The sequence below is a fragment of the Ursus americanus genome, chromosome 12 (assembly GCF_024610735.1).
Source record: "Ursus americanus isolate L20-20 chromosome 12, mUrsAme1.1.p, whole genome shotgun sequence".
Taxonomy (NCBI): Eukaryota; Metazoa; Chordata; class Mammalia; order Carnivora; family Ursidae; genus Ursus; species Ursus americanus.
Window position 1 is genome coordinate 29,580,420 of NC_142138.1, and position 26,543 is coordinate 29,606,962.

Below are 26,543 nucleotides of genomic sequence, written 5' to 3' on the forward strand. Positions count from 1 at the left end.
ATTCTGCTCTTTGAACATACTAAGCTTATTCCTGCTTTAAAGACTTTATGTTCTGCTATTCCTCTGTCTGAAGTGCCACGTCCTCAATCTTTGTATGGCTAGTTCCTCCTTACCATTCAAGTCTCATTTCAATTGTCAGCTCTATAAAGAGGTCTACGGTGGCCACAGTTTAAATTAGAGCCCACCCCCATCCTCAGCTACGCATTATCACATCACCCTGTTTTGTTTTCTTCTTCGTAGTTTTCACTTTGTGATGTTGTCATGTTCATGTCTCAGGTGTTGTCTGCCCTGTCTCTTCCCTCTTCCAAAAGACAGGTGCCTTGTCTATCTTGCTCATAACTATATCTTTAATGCCTAGAGGATACTGGACAAATAACAGATGACCAATAGATATTTGTTGAATGAAAACAAATGAATACTAATCTTTGGAAAAGCAACCACATAAGACATCCACAGCTAAGAGGTCCTTTGTTCTCTTCCACAGCTTGTACTTCCTACATTGAACCATAACGTTTTTTCAGTTGTCTGTTTCTTCTATTATCTAATTCTTTGAGGACAAGGACATCCTATCTTTATATTATCACCAACTACATAACAGAGTTAGATGTATTATAAATATATTTGTTCAAGGAGTAAAGAAAACAAGGCTGGGGAGGAAGCAGAGTGACATAGAACCTACGGATAAACACAAGGGTGAATCACAAAAGGCTGAATAATGGCCATAGCACTATTATATTTGAGGCAAAACAGGCACCATATATAAGTAAAGCCATACTTACAGGTTTGAACTCTAGGACTTTAAAGTCATATTTAAAGTTCTTGCTGAGAAGCTATCCAAACTCTGTACCATTTTCAGATGACATTGGTGTGTTATGGGGGTTCAAATTCCTAAATGCAACTCTCAGCTAATAGGAAAACAGCACCTGAGTTCTCTGAACTATTCACATTACTAGGGATTGTGGAATACACCTCAGACCAATTTTCAATTCAATTAGTTTTTATGAAGTGTCCACAGAGGGCATGACACTGTATGCAGCGCAGATCCAAGTATACTACGTCAAGACAGGTCAAAGATTTATAGGTCCCATCGTAAAAAGTTCAGTTTATTTTGTTTATCTCATTCATTTTATGTTAGAGCAAAGCCATTAAAATGTTATGACCATTTGCTTGACCTGCGGTCCAAGTCTGAAAAAATAAAGTCCAAATTGTTACAATTGGCATCCTATGATAAAGGTCATATATTATCTTCTCAGGACATGGAGATGGAATTTGTTTATTTTATTTATTTTTTAATAGAAAAGCTCACCTGAAAGATCAGATTAAAAGAATCTTAAGATTTATAAGCACAGCCATGAAAGAAATAACCCCATTCTTTATAAACAGAGGTGCCATCCAAGGAGTAGATGCTCTAGCTAGTGGCATATTGAGGGGGGGGAAAGCCAGCCCTCACCATTAATTACTCACATATACACTGAATGCAAATCTCTGTCCTTCAATGGAATTATAAGCCAGACGACAAAATAATACATGAGTACAAAAGTTAAAAAGCAATCATAAGTAGAATGTACTGAATATCATTCACAGCAAAAGCTGAGGATTTCAATGGCGGGAAGGTTTTCTGAGACTGGGGTCAGAAGGGGTGGATCCTGAGAAGGACCATTAAGCAAGGAAGACTACCACTTTAACAGTAAGGTGCTTCCCCAAAACTTGACAGAATAGAAAATAATGCTGCTTTCTGAGGGTTAAACTATAAATCAACACATAATTAAAGCAGAGAGGTACACAGTCACGTCAAGGATACTATAAGCCTCCCAGTCCAGCAAGCCTGATTTAAACTTATTGACTTTATTAACATATATAAAGAGAATTGCAAATAATGATCAAACAGCTCTGCCCTTCCAAGCACTCTCCAGGTTAGGGCACCAAATCAAACTCATGTGAGGATCCCACTCATAGATAGACACCATAGGCAGCTAGCACCTGATGCCATTAGACATTCTACTCATACAATTCCCTGGTTCAAACTATACATTCATCAAGCAACCTTTTAATAATTAGGTTTCTCATGTAGTTTGCTTAAAGGGAGCAATGTGCTGGTCAGGCCAACATGAACACCAGGTCTGCTCAGCAATTAAATTTCTTAATGTAAATTACTGCATTGGTATTCTGGTTTTATACGTCAGTCTCCTGTGAGCTTTGTTAGTGCCAGTCATCATCCCTGAGTTGCTGTAATTCTAGGACACTGACATAATAAATTTTCAGACCCTGCAGAAGTATACAGGACTGGTTTGGTTTTTAACAGAAAGTTCATTCAAGGGTTTAGAAACCCCAGAGAGAGAGAGAGAGAGACAGAGAGACAGAGCAGGGGGAGGAAGGGTAGTTTAGACAGATATAGTAAGACAAATTTGTGTAGGGATTTGAATATAATATTAAGGCATGGGAGTTAATGTTCAGCAGTGGGTACTCACTGGTGAAATTGGAGTAGGGGATGCCACATGATCAAAACTGTTACTACTTAGCAGAACTCATGGCTTAATTGAAGAATTAGCCAAGCAAACAACTAATCACAACACAGTATTATAAGCACACAGAGTATTCTGAGTGCGCCAAAGAAAGTACCTACAGTTTACTCTAGGGATGATCAGGGAGTATTTCTCAGAAGAGAAAACTTGCAGTTCTTTTTTTTAAGGTTTTATTTTTTATTTTTATTTATTTTTTTAAGATTTTATTTATTTCTTTGACAAGGAGAGAGAGAGAGAGCTCAAGCAGGGGGAGAGGAGAGGGAGAAGCAGGTTCCCTGCTGAATAGGCAGCCCAATGTGGGGCTCGAACCCAGGACCCTGGGACCATGACCTGAGCCGAAGGCAGACGCTTAACTGACTGAGGCACCCAGGCACCCCCCCTTACAGTTTTTTATTACACTTTAATATTCTTTCAAATTTTCCTCTTTATTTACATACTTTTTTAGTTAAAAGAAATATATCAATATTTCAAAAAGCCTTGGAAGTTTATTTCTGACTTTCTACAAAATATTCCTACCTGGATATGCCACAGGAATCCCAAACTCATTTCAAAATCTAAACTGATGGTTTTCTCTGCCCTTCATAACCATCCTGCTACTCCTCATGCATTCCCTTCTTTGGCGATCATACCCACAGTCCACCTGACTATCAGGCACAGCCATGCTAAATTCTCTTTTCTACCCCCAACATACAGTCAGTCCGAAAGCCTTAAAGATTTTGCCTTTTCGTTACCTCTTAAACTTCTCGCCCAGGGCCACTGCCTTAGTCTTTAATCATTTCTCAGCTAGATTACTGAAATATTTTTCTAAATGGTACCCTGCCTTCATTCCAACTAGCTTCTATCCTTTCCAGTTTTGAAGCTAGGTTGATAGTTCATTTAGTCATCCAACAAATACAGGTGTCAGGGACTTTCTAAACCCAGGGGATAGAATGATGAACAAGGCAGACAACGTTCTTGCTTTTCATTGACCTGATACTCTAGACAGGGCATTAATTATGTAAGCAAAGAAATGACCAAAGCAGATTTTCAGTAGTGATAAATATTATAAAATAAATACAATTAAATGATGTGGCAATGAGTGACTATGTTAACTAACTGGAATTTAAATAAAAAGTTGAAACTACTAAAAAAAAAAAGAGAGAGTGACTGGGGACTGGGTTGTCATTAAGGCCTCTTGGGCAATGGGAGCAGGATAAGAAGGAGCCAGCCATATAAAGGTCTGGGGGCAAAACATTTCAGGCAGAGGAATAACAAACACAAAGTCTCCAAGATGGATGTAAGTTTAGAATGTTCAAAAATTGGGAAGAAAGCAAGTGTAGCTACAATGAGAGGATAAAGAGAGAAAGAGTGGTAGAGGATAGGTCAGTAAATTACACAAAGGGTACTCACGTAAGGCCCAGTAAGTTTGAGTTTTAATCAAAGTGCTATGGGAAGCTATTGAAAATGTAAATTAAAGAGCTGCATAATTTCATCTATGATTTGAAAGTTCACTCAGGGTCTTGTGTGGGTAATGGATTTAAGAAAAGCAGGAGTGTAAGAAGGAAGACCATTCTGAGTCCAGGGCAGAAAAGTAGAGGCAGGATGTATAGGGCCATGGATGAAGGTGGTAGTGGAAAGATGGCGAAGAAGTTGGCTTGGTGATATATTGTGGAGCGAAAGCAATAAGACTTCCTAGTGGAGTGAATGTGGGAGATGAGAAAAAAAATAAGAAACCCAGGAACTGTAACCTGATGGATATTGGTGTCATTTTCTGAGATGGAGAAGACTGAAGAGAGAGGTTTTAGAACTTTGGGGTGAGAGTAGGGATCAAGAGCTCGGTTGGGCCACATTAAGTGAGAATAAATATTCAGAATTCAAAGAGACATGTCAAGTAGGCAGCTAAATCGAGAAATATGGAGGTCAATGGAAGAGTCATTGGTAACAATACAAGCTTGAGAGTGATTGACATACAGATAATACTTAAAGTTATTGGCTTAGTCTAAAAGTAGACTAGAGACAGAGAAGAGTAGAAGGCCAAGGACCAAGTCCTGTGGCATTTGAACATTTGGAGATCAAGCAAAGATTGAGGAAACTGAAAAGTAGAGGCCAATGAGGTAATAGAAACTTCAGGTGTGCATGAGGTCAAAAAAGCCAAGAGAAGAGTGTTTCAAAAAGTAGAGAGTGGTCACCTTTGTCAAAAGTTGCTGCGAAACCAAAGACACCACCCACTGCACTTGGAAAGATGGAAATCATTGGTAACCTTCTCAAAATCAGTATGAGGAGAGTGCTAGAGAATAAATCTCTACTGGAGAGAATGTGAGGGAAGAGAGGAAGTTACAAGCCATTTTGACTTGTAAAATAGTTCGAAATAAAAAGCCTATATCCATAGCACTCCCTTTGAAAACTTTTAAATAGTCTCCAAATGTGAAAGGAAATGGAAGGAAATAAATGATGTTATAATTGGTATAACAAAGAAAGCACACCAGCTATTTCAACAAGTAGCCAATATGAGAACTGCATAAATTTAAGAGACAGCATTGTATTCTCACAATAACTTGAGATGTCTACTTGATAATGGCACTGTAGAATTCACAAGAGGGCAGCAGTGCGGTACTTTCTATGTGTATCACTTAGGCTAGAAGCTGGACTCTTCCTTTTGTGCTTTGGCATTAAGAGTTGAATTAGTCACGAAACTTCAAGGTTGGAAAGGACTTAGAGGTCATTTAATCCAACTTCTTTGTGTGAATGTATCCCCTCTACCACATCCCTAATAAACACTGCTTCTTTCTCTTCTTGAACCCTTTTCGTGATAGTGGATTTTCCACGTCCTCCCAATGCTTCAGGTAGAAATAAATGCAGCTTATTACATTTCAGACAGATTTTCTGCCCTTTATAATAATAATAGTTATTTTCAGCATTGTGAAACCTACCAATTTGATTAGTATGAGTCACATGTCCCTCAATTGTTTTGTGTATAAAGGAAAAAAGGCAATTACGGAACATGTAGGCCTTTTTATTTCTATTTACATGTCTACTTACATGCTGCCTCTTTCCAGGAAAAAATCCTAATTGAAATGACTTAAAACACCTGGGTGCAATATTTATTAAAATAGAAATAGAAATTCAAACTCCCGAAAAGAAATTCTTGACTCAAAGGCTAATGTAGCCGCTGGCATTGAAATTAAATTTATCAGTGGGCTTTCTAGAATTCAGAACAAAAGGAGAAATATAGTGGATTACACAGTTCTCCTTATCTAACAGAAGAAAGTGTATTAATTCTCCATTAAATGAAAAAATTTTCTTAGTTCTAAATTACAAGAGGAATTTCTCATGTAGCATCTTACGAAAGAGCCTTATTTTTGTTTTCTGTTTGCATTCATTTTCACTACCATTTCATTTTTACCAAGCTCACAGTCTCAATCCAGTGTTTAAAAAAACTTTCAAAAAAATCTGTTGAATATAGGGGACAAAGCCTGAGCACTGGATAACTACTTTTCAAAAGGGATTGGAAAAACACCTTAAACTATCAAAATCACCCTTGGCGGGGGATCAATATTTTGTAGCATTGATTCTCATAGGTCCAATTCTTAGTAGATGGGAACAAATGAGAAACTGAGTTACTATCTCCTATGGCACTCTATTATCCCTTCATCTCTCCTAGAAATAACTATCTACAGCTGGGTGATCACTGGGTACAAATATGATATCCTTATGAGCTGAGAGAGGTGTACAGAACGTGGTCAACTGAGAAGCAGAGAATGCTGGAAGGACTGGCCTGAATATCTGATAATAATTTGGATCTTTCAGAAGGGAAGTGATATCTGTAAGCAAAAGGTATTATTAAAGCTGGTCCTGCTGCTAGAGGTAATGTGAAGAATTCGGGCTTTCTCATTTGCTCATTAAACACTCCAATTATTTTCCCAGGAAGGGCATTATAGAAAAGTTACAAATGGGTCAACTGTGTCTTCCTATAGTTAAGCCCCCTTTACAATACTTTCCCCTGTTCTTGGATTGAAGAGTGGGGGAGGTATGCCCACATAATGACCATTTCACCTTTGAAGGCCTCTGTGGTGCTGAAGACCTCACAAAAGGCCCTTAGCGAAAATAAATTACTTTCCTCATAGTGATTATCACAGTTGGTTAGACTTTACCTGGACTACCTGCTTCCATCATTAAACTCTAAATAACTAAAGACAGATCTCAACTCCTTCCCCACACCTAAAGCCAGCCAAGCATAACTCTGCTTTCTTCTCTCTGGCTAGAAAAGTAACACCTTGGGGTGCCTGGGTGGCACAGCGGTTAAACTTCTGCCTTCGGCTCAGGGCGTGATCCCGGCGTTGTGGGATCGAGCCCCACATCAAGCTCCTCCGCTATGAGCCTGCTTCTTCCTCTCCCACTCCCCCTGCTTGTGTTCCCTCTCTCGCTGGCTGTCTCTATCTCTGTCAAATAAATAAATAAAATCTTAAAAAAAAAAGAAAAGAAAAGTAACACCTTTAATCTGTATTTTGTTCGTCCAAATGTGCAGAACATTATATTATTATTATTATTATTACTATTATTACTGCTACTACCACTACTATTGTTGAACCTGTATTGTATCTAGAGGTCCCTTAAGGCCCATAAACTAGATTCAATTCTCACAAATTAGTTATTGTAAAATCAATGCAGGTGCAGTAAAAGTAACCTACATAGTGAATGAGGCTGATTGTATACTGGACAACAGAATGTATGTATGGTGTTGCCACAGGAAGAATGAGAGATTTCAGACTTAATCTAAAGAAGGCATTGGTTCACCTTCAAAAAAGAAACCCCAAACGAACGACTTGGCTTTTTACAGAATTAGAATGAACGAAACACATATTTGTTTAAAGCTGGGATATTGTAGGCACATAACAGTAAATGCTAATGTGCATGCTGATGGTTGGCAAGAGCAAACAAGCATGCTGATCATTATTTCATCTAGCAGTTTATTATGACATACAAATGCCAGAAATCAGAGTCAAAGCTAAGCAAAACCCAGCTACCAACAGCATAATTTTCTCCTCATTTTTGCCTATTCTACCCTGCAAACCCCTTTCTGATTAGCAGGCAGCCTGGGAATAGAGGGTAAAAGTTACAATAAAAGAGGCCTGTGAATTACTGGATAGGTTTTAAAAGCCATACAACTTTGGGGGAGAAGCACCAGTTGAGACAAGTACATATTTCCCTAGAGCAGTCTAAAATATCTGAAAGCTTACACGATGCAATGGTGAATGGTTGTCTCTAAGAAAGCTCTCTGCTTTTGGACGCTGAGTAGCACGAATACCTGGTGTGGAAGAAGTTGGCATAGCAACTCTGCATTTGCAATGGTGAATCACAGAGTAAACAGGTGCACAAAACAACTACTCAAATGTGTTTGCTTCTCTACAAAGTGGTTACATCTTGTAGAACATTTTTAGGCCTTTCTTTTTGAGAAATACAAACTCCTTGTCTAATAATTTAAGGCGTTTCATTTGCTGAATAGGAGAGGATATTTGTGAGTCATGGAAAGATTTATTCTCTGTATTTTCTCTATATAAATAAGGTGACATTTAGGCTAAAAATAAGTCACTCCCCCTTCATAGCAGATACAATTCTCCATTGACCAGAAAATGGTACCAAAAGTAAGCTTTCTGTGTTCATTAAAAAATATATTTCCAAGAAAAGAATTGCTTACCTTTTGGCAACAGGCCCCTTGAAATTCGGATCAAATGTCCTTGGATAACCTGCATTTAAAACAAAGAACTTTTTAAGCATATATGCCAAGTGGCAGATAAATACATATAAAATAAGAAAAATCTGCATCTTGGCCACTGCCCAGTGCAATGTTGAATTCATTCTTTGGTCCAGGGAAACATCAGTTATGCCTTGGCTATATCTGCCAATCCTTTCCCTCTCTCCAATAAGAAGCAAGACTGGGAAGAGTTAAGGACCATATTCTATGCATACCGTACATGTATCTCCCACTCTTCTGTGTGGCAACATTATAGATTCCATCCAGGGTAGCAAAACTTGGAGCTCTTCTGGTCTGCAAAGCCGTTCTACCACCTGCATCACCAAGTATTGCTGAGTGCTCATGAAGTGCACAGTATAATAGAGATGCCTGCTTATCAGGTTCTCCTTTTTCTCTCAGATTAGGCTTTCCTTCAAGAAGTTGGAATATTTTTTGGTCTCTGCCACATTGTCTCTATGGTATATACAAGTCATTGTTACGTTATAGAAATATTATTTTTAATTGATTTTAATTAAATTTTTAAAGATCCTATTGGCAGGCTTCATGCCATCTGGGGAGATGATTGTGATATATTACCCCTGTTTTTAAACAGGACAAAGTACACACAGAATGGCCTTTTCCCACAACATGTACTGTGTAATCAGACCTAAGACCAAGTTCTGTAAAATCATTTCTGATCAGTGATCTGTATTTTGCAATCCCAAAAACTGGATGCTTCTCCCCCAACCTAAGCATTCTCACCACTTCCTCTAGGGATTTGTCCCTGTGAGAAGGCCTAGTCCGGAAATTAAAGAGCTTTTCAAAAGGGACTAACAAAAAAACCCCATGTGTCAGCAACCTGACTCTGCCTGTATATGGGGACATGAGTTCTGAGGACTCACAGGCCTCTTTAGTGTAATCACAGGCTAAGAACAAAACAACAGGAAGGTAAGGACACACACAGAACAGAAATCTAAGAGCCAGTCCATCAGTGAATATTCATAATGCACCTATGATATGCCGAGAGCTCCAAGGGCACAGAAGACATGGTCTTCTTGGAGACCTTAACAATTGGTGAGACAAGATCAATATTTGATTCGTTCAACAAATACTTCCTGAGAATCTTTATTTACCAGGCCCTGTCTTGTAACATATGAACACTGAATATACCATATAAAACAATTAATCAAGAACTAAATTGTGGGGTTATATGCCTTAAGTATTACAAGAGTTCTGAGAAAGTGGTTTCATCAAGGACTAGAACAGCCAAGAGGGTCTCATTCAAGAAGTGAGCGTTTTGTGAAAGATTAGAATAAAACAAGAGGAAAAGAGAAACATTTTGGGTGGATGAAACCAGAATTCTGTCAAATTCAGTAACTATTTATTGATCACCTGTTATGTGTTCTGCATTGAAAGATGCATTGCAAGGGATATAAGATTTACTGAAACAGTCTCTGTCTTCAACAAGCTAACGAACTGATAAGCAGGGAGAGAAATAAGAAAAGTACAAAAATTACTACAATACAAAGCAGAACATGATATCATAAGAGGGGTACAAAGAAAGTATTACGAGAGTTCCAGGGAAGGAAAGGTCGCTTTCAGTTGAGATTAGTAAGGAAGGGTTCCTAGAGCAACAACATTTCGGGATGGACAGGTGAAGTTTAGACCTGTAGCAATGAATGAAGTCACAGAGGTAGAGATGATTAGCATGGTTGTGGGGTTGGTGAAAAACTCAGTCTGATTGGAGTAATGGATAATAGGATAAGAGGATAGATAAAGCTGAATAGATACTGTAGGATCAGACTACAGGAAGCCTAAAAAATTAGGATGGAATTTATTTTATACATCCTAGGCCACAGGGAGCCATAGAAGGATTTTGAACAAAGATATGACATGGTAAAAGCGGTGCTTAAGGAAGAGCAATGGAGCAGCAGTATACAAGTTGTATGGCAAAATGCAAAGTCAAGGAGATCAGCTTAGGAGTCTGTTGTAATAATAGAGGTTAAGTAATGGGAGTCACTGCCCAAGTGGTGGTGGAAGTGATGGAAAGAGAGATTCAAGATTCATCACAGAGCAGTAGAGTGGCATAAAGGTTAGGAGCGATTGTTTCACCTCTGAGTCTTGGTTTCCATATTTGTAAATGGAGATAACAACAGTACCAATGCCATAAAGTTATGAGGATTCAATGAATCAATACCTGTAAAAGTGCTTAGAACAGTATCTGGCACTTAGTAAGTGCCCAGTGAATATTCATTATTTCAATGTAATTACATGAAAAAAGTAAACAGATCTTGATGAATAACTGGGGTATAAGAGAGAGAAGTTAAAGCTGGCTCCAAATCAAGTGACTACAGACCTAGAACCCATAATTCTCAATCAGTTTTAGTCTTTTGCCTAGGCTTAAGGAAAGACTGATGCTACTGAAACAGTTTGAGAACATTAGTAGATGGAAGAAATTATAAAGGGTTACAAGAAAAAGAACATGAGGTTGATTATGAAGTGACATCTGATGGTAAGTCCAGAGTTAAGAAACTGGAGTCTTGGGTCAAGTCTTGATATAAATATGTGGAAGTCACAAAGTTTATATCATGAAGTGATAAACTCCATAAAGAAGAACTTTAGGATCTATCAGTTACAATGTTATTATAACATCAAGAACAACAGCATTTAACATGTTTTTAGCATTAAATCCCAAGTGCTATACCAAGTGGTTCATTTGCATTGTTTTGCTTGCTTTGATACAATAGCCTTATTATGTAGGTGGATTTAAATCATTATTAGCCTCGCTTTACATATTAAAAAAACAAGGCATAGAGAGGCTAAGAACGTGCCCCACCTGGGATCCCCGCTCTATCTAGTCTTACTGTGGCAGAACAGATCCCACTGGCCATACCCTACGATGCCAACACTGGTTTCTACTCCAAGGGGAAGTGTGTTATATATTTCCTGTTTGAGAAAGTCTGTATATACTTCAGTGTTGAGTTCTCTTATACACCGTCAACTTCTCTTTTTGTGACTGCTTGTCTGACTGAGCAACTGGGAACTGACCTTCTCATAATTAAGGGTAAAATGTAAAATTAAACAGTTATAGGAAAAGAAACAGAAAAGCGATATTGAGGAAAGCTAAAAAAATTCCAAAAAAGAGGGAAGATTGTAAATTCCACAGAAAAATGATTACTAAATGAATGCTTATTTGTATCTGGGACTGCTATAAGTACTTTGCACATAAGTCTGCCATTTTGCACAATTCCACAGAGAACACAATGTGAATTGTACCCCCTTGCACCGTACAATTCAATACCCCAAAGATATTTAGTATGTTATTTAATGCTCCATAATTCTGTGAGGCGTGCCATTGTTATTTCATTTTACAAATGAGAAGTTGAGGTACAGAGGGTGAGCTAATTTGACCTAATCCTTCAACTAATGAGAGATGGAGGTGGGATTAGAAGGCACATGGTCTGACCCCAAAGCCTATGTTGAGCCACTTGGCAGGAAGTTGTTCATTGGTGATCTCAAAGAAATTCCACAGATGAGTGGGGAGAGGAGGCAGATGAAAAGGGATTAGCAATTTACATTGATCTTTAATTATTCACTTTTTACATTAAAGATAGGCAAAACTGCTTTAAAAGTATCTAGGCTGGAGGGGCATCTAGCTGGCTCAGTCAGGAGAGCATGTGACTCAATCTCAGGGGTCATGAGTTCGAGCCCCACGTTGGGTGAAGAGATTACTTTAAAAAAGAAAAGTATCTAGGCTGGCTTTCAATTTTGGTGTGATTTGTACCTTACAAACTGAAAAAGTGGATCACGGTGTAAACGAAATGCTATTGTCAAACCTGTCTGAAAAGCTGACACTTTCTGATTGTAAATCCTGGCTGCCTTATATTGCAGTTGAAAATATACTAACACCACAGTCAAATGATAAGATTTAGCTGATTCCATATAGTAATGACAGCTGGAAAGTGATGACTTCAGCCTGTCCCATGTGCTGGCAGAATTTGTATTGTCATGCAAATTTTTTATTTCCTGAAATCAATACAGGCCCTTGCTTTTTCAGAGGCCCTCACATGCTCTAATTGCATCTCTGGAATAAATAGACCGAAAGGCCAGCTAAGTGAAAAGAGCCACAATGCTGAACTATCACATGGCTTAGCTAGCTGAATATAATTCATTTTTCTAATTTACAGAAAAAATAATTATAATTAGGTAATCATTTTAAGAACTTCTTAAGTTCATGTGATTTTCGGATCACCAAAATTATTATGACAACAGAATCAGTAAAAAAATATTCATTATAGAAGTTACACACTTGTTATTATAGGTAACAATTTGTATTGCGCTTACACAATGCAATTTTTGTTACTAGAAATCATTCATGAGGATTAAGGAAAATAGTCCCGGTAATTAATTCAACTCATGGGTGCAGATTTCACATGACTCTGTTGAATGCAAATGGTAAGATAAAGCAGACAGACATGTTTGGAAAGACTCTTTTCTTTAAAAGCAGTCTGTTTCTCAGAGAAAAATGGCAATATAACTACCACTGATCAGTTATAAATTCCAAAAATCTGAGACCTTTAATTTTATTCCTTGAGGTATATTCTTTAGAGAATGTAATGTAGTTTAGACAGCAAAAAGGGAACTCTAAAGTGGGGAAAAGTACACTTAGAACTGTTATGAATGACCAAGTCAGATAGCTTTCCAAAAAGCAAGAAAAAATGGTATACTACAAAATTAAGTCTTGCGTTAATATTCAACAACAGCTACCAGAAAATTGTGAATAATCAAATACTTGTTTTACATTTGATTTTTACAAACATGTCTATGGTTCTGTCTATAAATGAAGGCCTGCCACTTCATCCAGGGAAAGGAGTCCCTTTCCTCCAGTTCTCAACAAAGGATAAGGAGTCATGTTCTTTGCCATTTCTTACAGGAAGATGTTCCTACTTTTCAGCCCAGTACACACGGCCTCCCACAAACAGGCCCATCTCACCAGCCTCATCTCCTACCATCCCTCACTTCAAACTTGATCTTCTAGCAATTCTGTACTGGTATGATTCCAGCCCAAATCAGGTGTTTTGCAGAATGCCCTTTGAACAATATGCCTTTCCCCTCTTTGTTCTGTTGACAATGGCTAAAGAAGTCCTACAGTTCTGACAAATTCCCCATTCATCCTCTAGGAGAAGGACAAGGACCAAAACATTCTACTGGCTACTGTGCCAGTGGGTGGGGCCCACTTTGACTACAGACCAATGCTGAGAACTTTTAAATAACCCCATTCCAAAGTAGCTAATTCCATTCATCTCTGAGACATACGTACTTCTATTATTTGCATTGTTGCACTTGGTACACTATGCCTTAAGGCATGTGCTGAGGTAGACAGATGCCCACATCTGAATCTCCCAAATTTGTTAATATTTTACTTCCCATGGCAAAAGGGACTTTGTGGGTATGATTAAGTTGATAACTGTGAGATGGGGAGATTCTCCTGGATTATCTGGTTGAGCCCAATATAATTACAACAGTCCATACACAGGGAAGAAGGAGACAAAAACATCAAAGAAGGAGATGTGACTATGGAAACAAGGTCAGAGTGATATGACAGAAGAAAAACTCAACTGGTCATTGTTGGCTTTGAAGAAGGTGGGAGTCACGAGCCAAGCAATGTGGCAGCCTCTAGAAGCTGGAAAAAGTAAGAAAATGGATTCTTCCCTAGAGCCTCTAGAAAGAAATGCAGCTGGACTTTTCTTTTCATTTTAGAAACCTATATTGAAACACTGAAACCTATATGGACATCTGACCTCCAGAATTATAAGATAACAAATTTGTGTGATCATAAGCCACTACATTTGTGGTAATCATTACAGCAGCAAGAGGAAGCTAATACACATGACTGTTTCTCCTACTGGATTAATAGCTCCTTTAGGGTGGACACAAGGTCTTGGTTATTATTCTAATGCTATTACCTATTTTTGTGTCTCATATATACATATAAAACAGGCACTCAATAGATGTTTCTGGAGTAAATTTTTATTAAATTTCAATGTAATTTTGAATTTATCTTTAATTTAGGTTATAAAAATAATAGGAGATCAATCTTGACAATTACCAGCTAATCATTGTAGATAGAGCTCAACCTGAATTAAAGGCAAATTAATAGATTCCTAGAATTGCACTGATGTGAAAAATTACTCTCTCTCTTAACTCAGCATCCAATTTGTAATGTCAAGACCAGTAGGAGTTAACAAAGGAAGTAATGGAGACAGCATCCCATACTGGTGAATAAAAATTGGGCATCAAATTTCTTGGTATCAAATGTCATCTCTGCATCTACAAACTGTATGATCTTGGGAAAATTACTGTTTTTCTCTGTGAACTTCCATTTTGTCATCTATTAAATGATAGTAGCAAAAAAAATTCAATAACAAAAGAAGGAAACAATTTCTGCCTTTGGGATGATCATCAGAAGCAGTAAAATATATGTAAATTACCCTCAAAACCAAAGTAGATCAGTGTAGAATCAATGCAACCCAACTTAAGTTGAATTGTCACCCTGACTATAAGCGACACCAACAATTCTAGAAAGGTTTTCATGACTAAGCTAGATGTGACATTTTGGAATAACTTTTTGGAGAAGAGGAATTTTGAGGATGCTTAGAGGGGAGAATGTGCCATGTGGGAAAGCTGGAAAAGCACATGCTCAGCAAAGAGCTATTCCTGGAAGAGGAAACATGAGAGCAGTTAGAAGAATGACACACATCATCCGGAGTTGGAGCAGGATTTACAAAGCCCCTCAAGTCTTCTGAGAAAGTAATACAATTGACATGTGTTTGTGTATCTGTATGATGCAGAAGAAATAGGAAAGTTAAGGCAGAGGGACTGACAAAAAATTGGCTGTCATATTTCAGAGATAAGATGGTAGGTGCCTGACTGAGACTGCAGCAGTGAGAGAGGATGAGGCAATTCCAAAAGCATTACAGAGGAATACATTTGGTGGGGGTGAAGGAAAGGGCAGGGTGCCATGCTTCATCACCTAATGACGGCAATGCCTCATGCAGAAAATGATGTGCATTCCAGAAACTCATCTAGGGCAGAAACATGACCCCACACTGGACATGGCAAGATTAATGAAAATGCAAATGAGACTTCTTCAGCACTGATTCATGCCAAGCAATACTGTGGTACCATGACCTTACGATGGTTGTTTTTCTCCCAGTCTGAGTAACTTCCTAAACACGGAATGATAAATCGCCATATGTTACATCAAGAATGTCAAATCTCCTGCTTTAATAAAAGGTTTTCTAATCACGGGGTTGATTTCTAAATAGTTTGCATCATCTTTTGAAATAATTCACCCTATATGAACACAAGTCATTAACATTCAGTTAAAATGTCAACCTTAGAAGTATTATCTAAAAGAAACAACCTCCACTTCCACTGAACAGGCAAAAGAAAACATTCATAAAGCACTCAGGCTGCTTCTTCATAGACTGATTTTATAGGCAATGCTGAAAGATGCACGTTTAGGGGGGCATTGGAAATGCACTTCTGAAAAAATGATTTTTCTTGACTACTGTGACAAAGCAGTGAATTTGTGCTATAGAACAGCCATGAATTATTGGATAATCACATATCTTCTCAGAATAAATAAAATTCTGAATCAATATTGATTTAAAAAGAGAGTCTGGAAGCAAACAAGAACATGAATTGAGTTTGAAGGTTATCAGCTTGGGGTTTCTAATATTTCTTTCTAGCCATATTTGTATTTATTGCCCAACATGGGGCACTCAAAAAAAAAAAAAGCAATGACATACTCTAATTGCACTGGAACAATTCCCTATTTTCTTCCAGTATCATAGGTTATGCATTTCATTATAACACAAGACCCTATTTCCTTGCCTCCCCCAAAATATAACAATTTCACAATCAGAGATAGGAAATGAAGAGTATATTTACTTGCCCTGAATATAAAAATAAGTGACTTCATCTTGCCTTTCCATCTGCAGAATTCAAGCAGTAACACAGTAAATGAATAAAGGTTTTTTTTTTCCTTTATTTTTTTATAAATGAATAAAGTTTGGGGGAAATGATAGTTTTCATCATTATACAGATACAAAAGTGAACTTTTGTAAAGAAGGAGATAATCTTTTAAAGTTATAGTTGAGTAAAAGACTTTCTGTTGAACTTAAAAATAAATACTACTAGAGAAAAATAGCAAGCATTTATCAATTTATCACAAATGCATAAAGCAGCTTGCTAGCTAGTGATAACATCTCTCCTACTTCTTCCTATTGTTCACAGGTTATTGATGAGAACAAAATTAAACTGTGCATCAACTCTGACTTTTGCCACAACTCAACAAGTTGGAAGATAATGTTATCACTGGAAAAACATCCCTATTCCTGGGCCTCACTGTAGGGAAGAAAACACGCTTTAGTGAGTACTTTCTACACGCAAGGCATCATGACCCAACAAAAAAAAACTACAGGTGGAATACACTATTAGAATCTGTATTAGATGAATGCCTCTACTTACAGGATAATTGGGAGAAAATTGTGGTTAACTATGGTCTTTCACCAACGGGTCAGACTAGTCACTTAGAATGACAAACAGGGGAAGAGCAGGCAACAGGGATTACACACAACCTACTGGATGACCCACCCTAAACTGTTCTGTGCATTCAGAGAGGAGAAAGAGAAAGAGCGATTAAGATTCTTCTTTCTCAAGGCTGGGATAGGGGGAGTGGGTGTGTGCTACAGAACAAGATAATCACTTGGAATGGATGCCTGGGGATTTACCTCACTTCCTCCTATAGTCAGTCTGGTCTTCTTGGATTGAGTCAAAGATAAAATAGCCTGGATTTTATACTTGTAAATTCTATAAAGCATCTGTGAGGCAGAAATGCTCATGAATATTTTTTCCTCACAAAATGGATTTTCCACAAAGAGACTGCACATATTGTGAGTTCGTTGTCAAAAGAAAACTTCGGTCTTACTTCTTTTACATTCTATATAGATTTGGAGGTGGGAGTGAAAGACTAGGGAAGAAAAATCTAGCACTCCAGACAAGGGTTTGCCTCATAATCCGCCATGATGGTAGTAATACAAAACTGTGAAGATAAATCTGTAAGTAAAAGTTTACTTGTCAGCTCTAATTTCAAAAGTATGAGAGGTTCAACTCTCTCCATCCTCATAAAAACAACTATAAATTCTGGATATAAAGCTTAAAGAATATCTTCTAAAGCACACTGGAAAGCTGACAAAGCAGTGAAGAAATACCAGGCCAAAATCTAAGTGAAAGTAGGAACCCAGAGAGAGAAAGATACTATTAAAGCTAGTATAGCCTCAAAGATATTTACCAACTTAGCAAATTCAAGGAGCAAGGGGAACACAAGACACAGGGCAGAGGTTGCCCAAGATAAGGAGTCAAATAGGAAAATATCCCTCCATTTAGTTAGAACTCCAAAGGGATACACCCTCAGAATGAAACCCATCACACCCTTAACAAAATCACCTGACACTCAGCAGAAAGATGGGGGAAACACCTTCATTTGCATTTGCTGTGTCTGTGAAGTAATCTCAAGTGGGTTCAATCTGTAGGTATTCCTAGGCAGCTGACAAACAAACAACAGACTTCTGATGGAATGTATCTTATTCTAAGAATTCTTACAAATAATTTTCCAAAGAAAATATGGAGCAAACAATAAAAAAATAACAAGTTATATAAAGAAACAAGATACCATGAAAGAACTAGATATGCACAGACAACAGAAATAGACACATAAAGTCTTCAGATACTTGCATGATTAGTCCCAAATTATAAAACAACTATGCTTACTGGGTTTTTTTTTTTCCAGAAATAAAAGACAAACTTGAAAATAAATGTGATGAACTGTTTTTTTAAAACTACTTAGCAGATTCAAAAATGAAGCAAATTGAATCTGGAAGTGAAAAACACAATAAATAAAATGTACAATCCCATGGATAAGTTTGATAGCAGATTAGACACAGCTGAAGAGGCATCTGGCAAACAAGAAATAAGTCAAAATAAATTATTCAGAATGTAGCAGAAAAAAACTAAGAATGGAAAATATCAAAGACTAGTTGATAAAATGAGCATGGGGTGAAAAGTTTTAATATATATCAAATCAGATTTCCAGAAAGGGAGAATAAACATGATAGAGAGAGGCAATGAAAGAAAATAACCACCAACACAGAATATTTAGTATCTAGTGATAAGTTGTTCAAGAAAAAAGAATGAAATAAAGAAATTAGGCAAAAAAAAAAAAAAAGAAAAAGAAAAAAAGAATTTGCCATCAGTAGAGTCTCACTAACATATACTAAGTACACATTTCTTTAAATAAAAAAAAAGATTTATTTATTTATTTTAGAAGGAGGGAGAGAGTACATGCATGTGCAAGAGGGAGGAGGGGAAGAGAGAGAGAATCTTCAAGCAGACTCCTCACTGAGCATGGATCCCAACTTGGGGCTCAATCCCATGACCCACGAGATCATGACCTAAGCCGAAACCAAGAGTCGGATGTTCAACCAACTGAGCCACCCAGGTGCCCCTTAAGTAGATATTTCTGAGAGAAGAAAAAGTTACCCAGATGGAAGGTCTTTGATGGAAGAAGAAATGAAGAATGAAAAACTATGGGGGGAAAAAGAAATGATCACTGCCTGTATAAAACAATAATAATAAAGTCTTGTGGGGTTAAATAAAATGAGAGAAAATTATTGCAATAAAGTATGCATGCTTCAGTTTTTAAGAGTAGAACCAGCATATATTTCTTTGAAAATAGTGGAGGAAGGAAAATGGAATAAGAAAAATTAGTGAATCCAAAATCAAATAAGAAAGAGAAGAAAAATAAACAAAGAACAATCAGAGGAATAAGAAAGTACAGTATAACCTGATGTATATTGTTATGGAGCAAACGTTTGTGTCCTCCCTATATCATATGTTGAAAGTCCTAACCTCCAATATAGTGGTATTTGGAGATAGGGTCTTTGGGCGGTAATTAGGTTTAAATAAGATCCTAAGAGTGGGATTAGTGTCCTTACAAGAAAAGGAAGAGAGACCAGAGCTAGCTCTCTCTGCCATGTGTGGACCCAGTGGGAACCAAATTAACTGGTACCTTGATCTTGGACTTCCTAGCCTCCAGAATTGCAAGAAATAAATATCCATTGTTTAAACCACCCATCTATGACATTTTGTTAGAGCAAACTAAGTCATATATAAACTCAGATATATTGATGACTACATTAAATATAAAGGACTAAATGTGCCTATGAAAGATAAAAATTGTCATACTGGGAAAAAAAAAAAACCCAAAATCAAACTATATGTTGTATGTGTATCCGCCAGTGAAAGATAGAAAAAGGTTAAAGCAAACGGATGAAAAAGAAATAGTATGTAAATTTTAACAAAAAGAAAGGAATTATAGGTAATCTCTGAATACAGAAATTAAGGTAGAAAGTATTAGTAGCAATAAAGAGGATCACTTCATAATGATAAAGTCCAATTAACAAAGAAGATACAATAATTTTAAATACATGCACTTGACAAAATTTAAAATGTAAATGTATAGAACTATAGGGAGAAATAGACAAATCCACAATCATAGTAGGAAATTTTAACATACTCAGTATTTCTATTATAAAACATCAAAAAATCAGTAAATGTACATTCTCCTCAATAAATGATGATGGGACAATGGATATCCATAAAGAAAAAAAATAATAAACGTGGAGCCCTACTCACATCAGACACAAAAATCAATTCTAGATAGAAAGCCCTAAAGTAAAGGGTAAAATTATAAAGACTCTTTTTTTTTTTAAGATTTTTTGTTTATTTATTTGACAGAGAGAGACAGCCAACAAGAGAGGGAACACAAGCAGGGGGAGTGGAAGAGGAAGAAGCAGGCTTCCCAGAGGAGCAGGGAGCCCGATGCAGGGCTCGATCCCAGGACCCTGGGATCACGCCCTGGGCCGAAGGCAGATGCTTAATGACTGAGCCACCCAGGCGCCCCTATGAAGACTTTCTGACCTCAGAGAGAGGATTTATTAAGGAACAGTACAAAAAGTATTAGTCATAAAGGAAATAAGTGGTAAACTTAACTATGACAAAAATAAGAAATTCTGTTCATCGAAAGACTCAATAAGAAGAGGACATGACATCCATAGAGGGTAGTAGTAACAGGATGACATTTAATTATTAATACCAAGGATATATAAAGAACTACAGATCAAAGAGAAAAAGGTTGGTGGCAATAAAAAAGGGAGCAAAAGACTTAAGTAGGAACTTCAGAGGAGGAAACCCAAATGGTGAATAAATAATAAAGTACCATTCAATCTCATTAATAATTAGGCATATGTAAATGAAAACCACAAAAAAGAAGTAACTATCTACCCTCCAAACGTTTACTTGCAAAAAAGAGAAAAGTTCGATACTAGGATGTGTAGACAAAGACGTGTAATAGTGAAAACTCGTATGCTGCCCGTGAACATAAAATCAGTAGAACTGCTTTGGAAAAGTTTGGCATGATCTGACACTACAACAGAGCAATTTCAGTCCCAAGTTTTATCCCAAACTACTGCATATGTGTATAAAGATACAGAGACAATAATGTTCATGGCAGCATTGTTTATAATAGCCAAAAACTCAAAACAACTCAATGGCCATTAAATTTAGGTAGAGAAGACAAATTACAGTACAGTCCCAATGGAATACTAAGCCGTTACCTCCTTGCTAGAGGTAACCATTGCCCTGAGTTTTGTGATCATTGTTTCCCTATTTTTATTGTAGTTTATCATCTCTTAAGTATTCCTAAATCATATAACTTAGTTTTGGTTAGTTTTGGTTGTACACAAATGGAATGTGGGGTGGTTTGGGGTTTTTGTGGGGGTTTTTGTCTTTCCTTCTTATCATTATGTTTGTGAGTTTCATGCACCTGTATGTGAGCTTTCTCTCTCTTTCTCAGACACGCGCAGAAACACACACATATTCGTGAACATGGAAGAAAGTAAAATTCTACTTTTTCCAAGCAAAAAGTCTCACAGAGGATATTCCTATTACTTCAGAGATTCAGGTAGTCCAAGTTCAGAGATTCCAAGAGTCCATTTAGTGAACCGAGTGAGAAACCAGCTAGCTCTCATTTTGATTATAGCAGCAAAGCCTGTCTCACCTTAGCAAGTCACTTCTCTCACTCAAAGTACATAATATTACTATATATTATCTTCAATACTGTTATTTATTTATCGTCTGTTTTCTCCACTAGCATTGAAGTTCTAAGAGGACAGGGGCTTTGTTCTGTTTGCTGCTGTATGCTCCACCACCCAGAAGAGCAATTCTGGTCCAGAGTAGCTGCTGATTCGATATCTGTTATGAACATAGAATGGAGAGTCTCTTAGAGCTGTCCTTTTAAAGTTATTTGTGCTACTACTTTATACTTACTCTCCTACATAGGCTGATGCCAGTTTTAGAGTTTTCATAATGTTGTGCATGCAAATATTGGCCAGAATGCCTCGTAACATAGACTGAAGAAGTGAGGCACCTTCTCATTTTAAAAGTCTGACAAGCCCTCCAGATTTCCAACTTGCTTTCTAGAGAGGGATAATGAAGATGACGTTGCAAGGCGGGAGTACTTCTCAAGCACATTTTAGTCACTTGGGTGATGTTTCTTCCAATAGTTGTTCCTTAGGGCTGAGGCGGCCAAGGATGGGTGGCATTCCAGCCTTAGGCTCACAAAGAAGAAATAACATGGGGTAAGAGTCTCAGCACTCTTCTAACGGTGATTCTTCTTTCACATTTTATTGACCCCAAAGGCCTGCAAATTAACATGTTACCTTCCCTCTCACTACTATTTTTTAAATGAGTAAAATATTTTAGAGCGATTTTAGAGCAGTTTCCACCTCTTAAAAAAACATTGATTCTGCCTGTAGAATCACTGTAGTTCTGTTTCGTCAGCCACAGATTCCCCTGTTGATTTCCGTGCCCTAGGAAAAAGTTCTCAGAGGACTGAGGTGGCATCCTTTAGAGCAGCTTTACAGAAAGGTCCATACAGGGGTGCCTGAGTGGCTCAGTCGGTTAAACATCTGCCTTTGGCTCAGGTCATGATCCCTGGGTACTGGGATCGAGGCCCGCACTGGGCTCCCTGCTCAGCTGAGAGTTGGTTTCTCCCTCTCCCTCTGCTGTTCTCCCTGCCTGCACACACACATACTTTCTTTCTCTCTCTCACTCTCTCTGTGTCAAATAAATAAATAAATAAAATCTAAAAAATAAAATTAAAAAAAAAAAAGAAAGGTCCATACAGCTGTGTACAGGTGGGTACTTTAGGCTGAAGATAACTCAGGTTATAGCCCAATCCCAATCGTTCTCAAGGCTTCCTAATTGGTGGGATACCTGAATTAAGGTAGCTAAATGAGTTTACAAAATCAAATGATCCAGCGAATGGAACCAACCAATCAAGTGGTCCAACCAACACTTGAGCTCTTAACTCCTGGGTCTTCTCATTCTTGCCAGAACCTCCAGAATTTCCTAGACATTTGTTTTTGACTCAAGCCTAGTATGTAGCCATATGTTCTCAAGTAAAGAGCAGCTCTGGCATCTTTTTCTATGCCAAGATGTTACCTATCCAAGGAAAGTTCAATACTGTCTTCCACTTAGGCCAAGATTAGAATCAGAAGACTGAGAAACATTTCTCCATCAACTCTGAAATTTATACCTATTTCTTAAGGTTCAGTTTTCCCCCACTTTTAGTAAGATGTGCTTATTTAGCAATATATAGTCAAAACTTTTAAATTATGGTATTCTCTGTTTAACAAACAAAAATTTACCATGCACATTCTAATTCATGAAAGTTTTACAACAAAATATAACCAGTGTTGACGTACATGAAGAAATAAAAATCTCTTAACAGATTAAAAAGATGACTATAAAAAATTATAAAACTGCATTGAGTTTATACCACATAAAGATATAGTAGAAAGAGAGTGAAACAATACAGTTTGTATTTGAGTCCTATGTCTTTGACTCAATATGTAACCTTCAACAAATCATCTTACCTTTTGATGTTTTAGTTTCTGTTAAAAGAAAGATATAACCCATACACTACTCATGTCATAGATGGGGAAATCAAAGGAGATCATGATGGGAAATCATTTATAAAAAGTACATTTCCATGAATGTGAGAAAGTATGACGATGATCATTATTACTGTTTTACAGTAAATAACATATGTACAAGTTTTGACACATCATAGGTTCTCAATAAAAATGTTCCCTTCTCCTCCCTCACCATTTTCCTAAGAAGCCAGCTCAATTTTAATCCCCACACCCAGGCCACCCACTCTTCTTTTATCTTATTAGTGAGATTTAGAGACAAGAAAGGATCACCTTTACATCTTCTTTTCTTGGCTTTAGCTTCTGGTGCTTTTCCAGCCTTACCAGGCTAAAAGTGCTTTCACACACCCCTTCTCCAAGAGCTCTTAAACTTAGAGGCTCAGGCAAACTGTGATACTGTTCACGGACTGAAAGACCTTAAAATATAAACATATCCTGACCAAAAATTCCCCTTTCAGTTGATTTCAACCTCTGAACAGTTTTCTCCGAGTATCAAGCAGAATTGATTTTATTTCACTGAGCACTTAACACTGTGAAGCACGACGAGGGTCAGAAAGATGAGTCAGAAACAAGTCCTCTCGGGGCGCCTGGGTGGCACAGCGGTTAAGCGTCTGCCTTCGGCTCAGGGTGTGATCCCGGAGTTCTGGGATCGAGCCCCATGTCAGGCTCTTCTGCTATGAGCCTGCTTCTTCCTCTCCCACTCCCCCTGCTTGTGTTCCCGCTCTCGCTGGCTGTCTCTCTCTCTGTCGAATAAATAAATAAAATCTTTAAAAAAAAAAAAGAAACAAGTCCTCTCATGAACAGCATTGCAGGGTAGGGGTGGGACTGCTCACACACACAAATGACGCCAGAAGAACTGAGCCCTTGAGAGAGGAATGGGAGGGATTTAGCTGAAGAAACCAGGAAAGCTTTTAAATTGAGGAGGTGTCATTTGAGCTGGTCTGTGAAAGATGAGTGAAAGACCAGGCCCAGTGGAAGAAAGGAAAATTTAGGATGGGGGAATTCAGTGTGTCAGGAAATAGTGAATTACACAAGAAGAAAATGTGTAAACATGGTCATGGCTAGCTTAAATTAAAGATGTATTCAGATCAGCTAGTTTTACCTTTCTTATTAATTTGAATTTAACCTTGTTCTCAAACCTCATGGGAAAAACAAACAAGTAAGAGATTCAATAAATAATATGTCACACGTTGCTTCCAGAAAACCTGTTCTGAACTTCAGAAATTTCAAACAATAATTTCCCTTTAAAAGTTAACATGGTTTTTGCACCAGTCTGTTTCCAGTCTTCCACTTCTTTGATGTCACTTAGAAAAAAAATTATTCTACACTTTTCCTTAGAAAAGCTTTTTACTCTATAAGTTACTTTACTTCATAATAGAAACTGTACCTGATTCATAGTTTAAGTATTTAGTAAACATATAAAGAATAGGAAACAGACATGTTTGAGCACTCGTTTCTTCAACACATACTTAATTTTTTTTTTAAGATCTTATTTATTTATTTATTTGACACAGGGAGAGAGAGAAAGAGAGAGAGAGAACCTAAGCAGGCAGGGCGGCATGCAGAAGAAGAGGGAGAGAAGCAGGCGCCCCACTGAGCAGAGACCCTGACATGGGACTCGATCCCAGGACCCTGGGGTCATGACCTGAGCCGAAGGCAGACACTTAACTAACTGAGCCACCCAGGTGTCCCTTCAACATATACTTTAGAAAAAAAAAATGCTTGAAATGATGTAAATCAGGATGCACTGAATATGTGAAGCACAGGGGGAATGTTAAGAATTGCAGAAGCGTGATTAGCATGCATGCTGTGTTTGGTACATTTAAATGATTGTTAGCAATTGTGCTAATGCTATACCTTCTATATTTTAGACTCAGTTTAATATGTTCGTTATATGAAAAGCCAACCTTTTGCGTTGCATTTTTACATCATATTCCCTATGCTTAAGGAATATATTAGTTTGTATTTTTGCAAAAGAGCATTTAGCTATGCTTATAAAAGTTTAACAAATAACTAACAATTTTTTGTCAATGTTTATTCAGGCTGGTATCACATCACTAAGCCAAGTATTGGAATAAAATATCAGTATTATCAAGAAATTTTACTTTACCAGAATTATTTGACGGAGTAACCAATCAAGAAAAACAAAAAGTCTCTGCTAGGTATCACATTTAACAAGATCAACTGACCAATCAGGACAAGGTCCTTGTCACAATCACTGACTTGAGTAAGTATGTGTTCTGTAGATCCTAATGGGATCTGACATAGCTCATATAAACTCAGTGTTTTTTAGAAGATGCGTTTGTAAAATCTGGTTTAAGTGGGTACCTTGATAAAGCAATAAAATCAATTTTGGCTCTTCCTCTCTCTTTTAAACTGTACACACACACACACACACAACACCCACAAACTCAGAACAAATGCTCAAAATCAAGCATTGGTGTCCTGCAAAATGTGTTCCAAAGAATGTCTATTATTGTCAAAAGGAACTCTGCTCCCTGAGGCGTATGCAACTATGAGAATGTTCTGTATGTTTACTGTTTCCACACTCTGCCAAAATCTATTGCGGGACGTGGAAGTTTCCTTATGGAACATTAAATACTAACCAGTTAGATAAACATTAAGATTTGTCAACAATACTAAACTATGGTCCAATGGAAATTTTCTCTGCAGGCAAACATCTTTCTTATTCTTACAGTTTTATGAAAGACATCCAAAGAAAGCCAAAGTAATTAATTCCATCCCTTCTTACTATTTACAAACTTTGGTATAAAACAATCTGTTAAGTATCATAACAGAAATATTTTTAAATAATGTTACTTTTTGTATTTTTGGTTTTAAGGATGATTAAAACTTTTAGGAATTCCTGAGGTAAGGAGAAGATAATTACTTGTTCTTTTCAATGCAATGATTAAAATTGAGAAAACAGTGATTTACAGAAAGAATCTGCCATGATAGAACTTTCTGTTTTACGATATATTATTAATTTATTTTTAAGACAATTTAAATCAGTCTCCAGAGGTTGATTTTTAATTTTGTAATAATAATTTCAGCACACAAATTACTACTTAAAATCATTCTTTTTTCACATTTCCAATTAAATGCCATTCTGTTGTTTCATCAATACAAAAAACAAATAGCTTTCTTTTTTTAAAATTTTTTATTATGTTATGTTAGTCATCATATAGTACA

At 37.2% G+C, this 26,543-nt stretch overlaps 1 protein-coding gene across 6 annotated transcripts in view; it reads right to left on the reverse strand.

Annotated features, from left to right (window-relative positions):
- Window positions 1-26,543, reverse strand: part of SLC44A5 (solute carrier family 44 member 5) — a 382,764-nt gene that overhangs the window by 132,366 nt on the left and 223,855 nt on the right. For all 6 annotated transcript variants that reach the window (XM_087866006.1, XM_045802007.2, XM_087866008.1 and 3 more), the window contains one exon: window positions 8,197-8,245. In XM_087866006.1, the coding sequence (XP_087722132.1) occupies window positions 8,197-8,245 (49 nt within the window). The remainder of the gene's footprint in view (window positions 1-8,196; window positions 8,246-26,543) is intronic.